Source organism: Nestor notabilis, unplaced genomic scaffold, assembly GCF_000696875.1.
Source record: "Nestor notabilis isolate BGI_N333 unplaced genomic scaffold, ASM69687v1 scaffold24039, whole genome shotgun sequence".
NCBI lineage: Eukaryota > Metazoa > Chordata > Aves > Psittaciformes > Psittacidae > Nestor > Nestor notabilis.
In genome coordinates, this window is record NW_009945409.1 from 3,106 (window position 1) to 9,694 (window position 6,589).

Below are 6,589 nucleotides of genomic sequence, written 5' to 3' on the forward strand. Positions count from 1 at the left end.
GAATCAAATCAGCTTGAACAGTCCAGAGCTCTGAGCTGGCCAAGCCAAAGTGGGCACAGTTCTCCTGTCTCACACTCTGCTGGCAGGGCAGGCAACAATAAACCTGGAAAAAGATCTTGCTCCTCTTGGCCAAAGGAGTTTCCAGACTAAAACACCTGCCACAGCAGTCAGTTGGAGCTGGAGGAACACCTCTGTCTGAGGGAATGAGCCAGCCACCAGCACCCTCCCCTTGGCAGACACTTTGGGACCAGGAGCGACAGAAGCTTTCATTCATGGTGAAGAAAACGAGCAGCAGGTTTAAAGCAGGTCAACCAGCAACGCCACCCCTGAAGTGGCACTACATATTCAGGCAATTTGCTAAACACATAACATGCTGGGAGTTTTCCTTAACAATCTGGAGCAAGGTCCCCTCAGCTACTGCAGTGCAAACCCAGCACCTCCAGTGGTGTGCACCCCAGTGCACATGAGAACTCCAAGCACAAGTGACCCGGTTATCATAATTTGCAGCAAAATAAACCTGTTCTCAAGTTCTAAAGACTGAGCTGAACCTGTTTTTTCCAGCTAGCTTCCTGAGCAGAAGCAGCTGTAAAAACATCATTCAGCCTGTGCCAAGGCACGGAGAGAGCTGGGAACAGACCCGTTGCCCCTCCTTGGCAAAGGCAGCACCCGTGCAAGCCATTGGTGAGGTCTCACCCTGCACACATGTGCAGTCACCAGGAGTTTTTTGTTGCAAACATTGAACTCAAACTCATCCACAAAACTGAGAAGAGCAGAACTTTGTTAAGGAGAGCAGCCAGGACAACTCAGGGCGAAGAACTTCAAAACACTCAACTTTGCTGGAACCAGTTCAAACAACTGACTCAAACTCAGAGAGGCCCAAACCACTTTTATTCTTGAGTTATGGGCAGATTATGAGGTACCGTGGCATACCATCACCACCACGAAGCAAAGGGCAGTGGTGCCACAGCAGATCCTAATTCTACTTTGCTTGGATCTTTGGGAGAAATTGTCAGAGAGCCTTTAACACTGAGCGGCAGAGACCCTCTCCTCCAGGAGCTGCAGGGCTGTGTGAGCCTGCACAGCCTAGAACCAGTGCAGCGGTGCCTATCTCGTGCCAGGCACAGAGACCCTCTTGTGCAGGTGGACCTTCTCATGCTGGTGGAGGTGCTGCTTCTGGGTGAAGCGCTTTGGGCACTCGTCGCATGCGTATGGCCTCTCACCTGTGTGGATCCTCCGATGCCGGTCCAGACTGCAGGAGCGGTTGAAGATCTTCCCACAGTACGAGCACGAAGGGACTCTTCTGCTCCGGCCCGAGTGCATACGCTGGTGGATGCCCAGAGTTTTCTTCTGGGAGAACCACCTATCACACCTATCACACTTGTAAGGCCTCCCTCGTGGGGGGGCACTTGGAGTTGGCTGAGAGCTAGCGCTGGTGTTGATGCTTTCCAGGCACCTGGGACTGCTGGACACCTTGTCCATGGTTGGGATGCTGGTGCAAGCTTTGGCATTCCGGTTCTGCTTGAACCTCTCCGTGACCACGTGGGTCCTGTCTTCTTCCATGTGGGTCTGCTGGCACAGGAAGCCCTCCTTGCCTCCAGAATGCTCACTGCTGTCCTCTGTGCTGTGGCTCTCCTGGTGAGTCATCAGCATCTTCTTCAGACAGAAGCCCTTCCCACATGCAGAACATGAGTGAGGTCTCTTGCTGGGACAGTTTTGCCCATGAAAGTTGACAGTGTTGCTTTCATTGAGACCCTCTTCCTCTGGGGTGGATGGCACCAGGCTGCTCATGCTCTGGTTTTCCTGCTTTACAGGAGAGCTGTACTGACTACCAAAGGGCAGCACCTTGCTGGGACCCTGGGAAAGCAGCTCCTCTGGCTCCCTGGTTAAAGTCACAGGGCGCTCGGAGCTTTGGGAGCATTGCTCCAAGTGCAGCTGCTCTAGTTCGAATGTCATCGCCTCATCTGCTGGAACCAATAACAACAACAAAGGGGACATTCACTGGTGTGAGACACTAGAGGCTTCTGAAATCTCCCTCACTCCTTCCCCCAACACCCAGGAAGCAAACAGGCCTGTCTCACACAGGGAACGTGAAGGCAGCTGTGCTCATCCAACAGCAGCCAGGTGAAAGACTGATAGAGAATACAAGTGAAAAACATAGGAACGCTCCCCGTTCAGCTGGCTGAGCTGCATGAGAAGCCTCAGCCATGAGGGAGGGAGCAGAGGGAAGCGCTGTCTTCCAGAATAGCAGAGTTCAGCAGCTTCCAAAATCACCTCCAGCTGCCTTCCTCTCCTCAGCACCAAGAACTCATGGATATGGGATAGCCCTTTGCTTCCCTCATCAGCACATCTGCCTCTGTCCCCACAGCAGTGACCCAGTATTTCTCTCTTCAAAAGTACCACTCTTCTGAGATCCACCTTCCCTCCACACCCAGGACATGGTGACTCACCTGTACATCCCACTTCTTGAAAGGGGGCACACAAACACTGGTTTTGACTTGAGGCATGCCTGCTACTGTATGTAATGAGGAGGCCTCCTCTGCAGACCTCACTGAAGCAGTACAAATACATTTTCTCTGAGGGTTCATTGCTTTTCTTCCCCAGACTAGGTGCATGGGGTTTTCTATTCATGCTAAACATGTCTCTAACTTTCTCCTGACTCTCATTCTTACCTGAACGTTTCATCTGAGTTGACCAGGATATGACTATAACCCATTGGTGCAAAACCAACCAAAGCTGAAGGACAGGAACTGCCAACACACAGCCATTTTGCATGCTGCTGACAATGCGAGGTCAAAAATCTAAGCAGGGCTCAGACTCCCGCCTGGAGAGCATTACTCCCCAGTTCACTAGTGCTATGCAGTGCCTGACAGCAGGGAGGTGACAGCATGACACAAGGGTCATGAGAAAAAGCATCTACGAGTTAGTCACAGCAGGGCAAATACCATCAAAAACTGAGCAAGTCCCACTGACACTTCCGATATGGCACAAGGAAATTAAACAGAGACCAGGACTGAGGGTGAGGAAGTGACCGGTGAGCTGGGGCTGGTCTTTTAATCAAGTAAATATTAAGTCGTTATTATTTGGAATAACAGACATCCCAGCTTGCCAGTGACTTCCTCCAGGTAGCCATCGAAGCACTGCTCTGGAGCACAGCTCCCTCCTCTGAGGATGCAGCCACCAAGCAGAAGAAATTCCAGAAGAGCCACAGATGTGTGCTCTGGAGGACAGGACCCAGAGGAGAGCATGGAGTGTTCTGGGGTGGGTGCTGAGAAGCTCGGGGGCTGCAGGGAAGAGCTGAGCTCTGCATCAAACACAGCCTTACCAAACACTGAGGGCAGCCTTCCTGCAGCAGGACGGGAGCTGGAGGTAATGTTCCATCCAGGAATTTGCCCAAACCCCTTCCAAGCTGGCTTTGCTTCCAGTCTTGGCTGCGCCCTCTGGCAGCACGTCCTACAGCTTGCACACATACCATAACAGCAGTTTGCTCTGCAAGCACCTGCTCCCTGGATCTCTGACAGTAAGGAAGAGCAAAGGTTCATTCCTTTGGCTCCTGCAGTGCACTGCTCACCCAGGCACCGACCCCCATTGTATCCCACTCCCTGCCACACCTTCCAGGGGCTGATGGTACCCACTGCATTCCATCTCTCCTCATATGGAAGCTCTCTGCCTTGCTTCTCTGCTCTGGACAGCATCCCTGACTACTGCATTCATTTCAAGAGAGAACGAGCAGAACTTCGGTCAGTTCCCAAGCACTTTGGCATCACACTATCTTTGGAGAAGACCTTGAGAATTGTTCTCAGGTTCATTCCTAATGTCTCCCTACATTCCATCTGGAGAAGGCTCGAGGGGGACCTTATCGCTCTCTGCGACTGAGGAGGTTAAAAGGAGGTTGGAGAGAGGATGTGGCTGGTCTCTTCTCCCAAGTAACAAGTGATAGCACAAGAGGAAATGGCCTCAAGCTGCTCTAGGGGAGGTTTAAATTGGATATTAGGAAACATCTCTTCACCAAAAGGGTGATCAGGCATTAGAACAGGCTGCCTAGGGAGTGGTAGAACCACCATCCCTGGAAGCGTTCAAAAACTGTGTAGATGAGGCCCCCAGTGACATGGTTTAGTGGTGGAGTTAGCAGTCCTGGGGTAACAGTTGGACATGATGGTCTTCAAGGTCCTTTCCAACCCAGTTGATCCTAGGATTATTTCAGGGATGCCCGTCTCCTCACATCCAGCACCTTGTCTACCCAGCACTTTAATCTTCCTACCAGTAAAACTGCCTGTGCCCTTTCTGCCCACATTCCTAATCTCAGCGTAGCTTTTGATCCTTTCCCCACTGCCCCGCCAGCCTCTCCTCAGTCCCCGTGTCTCAGCATACGCTATCCCACAGCAGGACTCCCAGCATCTCCAGCTACATGGCACGCTGTGGGATTGCTTGGAACTCACCTGCACTGGGCTCAGTAAACTCTACATCCTTCATGGTTCCTTGCTCCTCCATACACAGCTCTTCCTCCTGCTTCACAATGCCTGCAAAGCTCGGCTCTGGAATGCCATAGTCTGCTATGGTAAAGAGGAAACTTCTTCAGTGGTTATTGCAGAACCGCTTGGCTCTTCCCTCACTGTGCCCCAGGGCTTTGCTCCTGGCTACCCTGCTTTCATGTAAAACCTCCCACTCCAGCATCTCCCATCCCTATTTCTGGAAGCTTTTTCTCCAGAGGAAAGTGGCAGAGAAGTGCTTCCCCCTCACCCCCTGTTTCAGAGGAATGTCCTCCCTGTCCCAGAGTCCAAGCTTGCCCTTACAGAGCAACACTCACCAGGTTGCTCAGCCAGCACTGTTCTTCCCTCCAGGCGTTCCTGCGCTCCTTCACTGCTGTCATGGCTGCTCACATCAAGTTTAAACAGCAGACCCTCTGCTAACGAGAAAGATCAAAGCCATTATTCAAACTCCCTGCACATGGCAGGGGGTTGGAACTAGATGATCTTTGAGGTCCCTTCCAACCCAAACCATTCTGTGATTCTATGATTATGGTTTTTCCTAACACTGTTACTACCCCTGAACCCATTCCTTCTGAGTTCCAAGAAGCTCCCTCTGCAGCAAATTGGGACTATGACCTTGCGATATCCTCTAGAGACACCGCCATGGAAACATTACACCTGAGACAAACGCTGTAATTTATCTCTTGCCTGCACTTGGGTCTGCTGGAACATCTTTTGAAGCTGCCTCATCCCCATTGCAGGACACTTCCCCTCTCTGAAGCTGGGACAGGAGGTCATGTTTGGAGATTGCGTAGTCTGTTGAGGAAAAGAGAGATTAACGGTGTCGAGGAGGAATACACTCAGGTGCGGTCCCAGAACTGGATTCACCAGCCACAACACACCACATGGCAGCATGAGAATGCTCTGCACTGCCCACCTGGAGTCAGAGGCTTCTGGAGCAGGCTGGGACGACTGAGGTGACCACAGCCAAATGCTCACGCTGAGAGACGGTGGGACTGGATGTGACATACGCTGCCCACCAAAACAGGCACTGACCGACTTCTCCATGTTTTTACAAACCCGCTTCCCAGGTCTGGGAAATAATCCGAAGAACGGAGCCAGTTGGAGGCACCAGGAACCAAAACAGTGGCACTTACCCAGGCAGATCTGAGGCTCATTCTTCCCCCTCAGCTTGTTTACGTGCAGCTCCCTCTGCCGTTCCTCCAGGTTTGCCCACTCTTGAGCAGAAAAGCACATGGTATCACTTTGGAACACCACCTCCGGGGCCTAAAGTCACAAAGGGAATGCATTCACCACCAGGCCTGGAGGAATCCTCCAGAGGAATTCTCTAGGAGAATCCTATGCCACCACCAGGCATCAAGGAAGGAGAAAAAAAATCCCTGCCCCGGGGCACCTCAGAGAGAACAATGATCACTTAAAGGACTGTGAATTTCAAGGTATTCGACCGGCAAATTTCACAGCAGGCTTCCCAGCATGTTCAAAAACCAGCTAGATGAGGCCCTTAGTGACATGGTTTAGTGGTGGTCTTGGCAGTCCTGGGGTAACAGTTGGAAGGTCTTTTCCAACTTAAAGGATTCTGTGATTCTTTGATTCAACCAGCAAATCCCACAACATTCAAACTCTGAATCCCACAATATCCACATCTCCCCCTTGCATGGAGCCCGAGCCCATCCCGCAGGCACCTTATGGACCTCAGTAGGGGGGGAAGAACCTACTATTTACTTTAAAAACGTGGCAGCACACTCTTTGGTGGCATAATACAGCAGAATCTGAACACATCTACAAGCAAACACTGCCTCAGGCCTTGGGGGATGGTGGCGGGCAGAGGTAAAGTGTGATGGAGCTCAGTGAAGTCCCACGTGTCCCCCCCAGCACCCTTCACTCATACCTTGGTGACCTTGGCACCAGGGGGCAGCTGCAGGATCCAGAAGTTCCCGCTCTTGAGGAGGTTCTCTATGCTCTCCACGCGCCGCTGGAGCTGCCCGTACTCCTGGATGAGCGTGCCCAGCACCGCGCATTTGCCCTCCAGCTGGTTCCCAAAATCCACCACCATTTTCTCGCGTTCCAAGTGGTTCTTCTCAGTGGCCGCCGCCTGGTGCTCC

General features: G+C 52.0%; 1 protein-coding gene across 1 annotated transcript; it reads right to left on the bottom strand.

Annotated features, from left to right (window-relative positions):
* Positions 1 to 1,104: 1,104 nt before the first annotated feature.
* On the bottom strand, positions 1,105 to 6,585 carry LOC104412225 (zinc finger protein 777-like; the record flags this gene model as incomplete). Its single annotated transcript, XM_010022868.1, has 5 exons — positions 1,105 to 1,964; positions 4,437 to 4,550; positions 5,175 to 5,282; positions 5,624 to 5,753; positions 6,385 to 6,585. Coding segments are annotated over 5 exons (1,413 nt in total), but the record flags the coding sequence as incomplete, so codon positions are not given.
* Between the last annotated feature and the right edge of the window lie 4 nt (positions 6,586 to 6,589).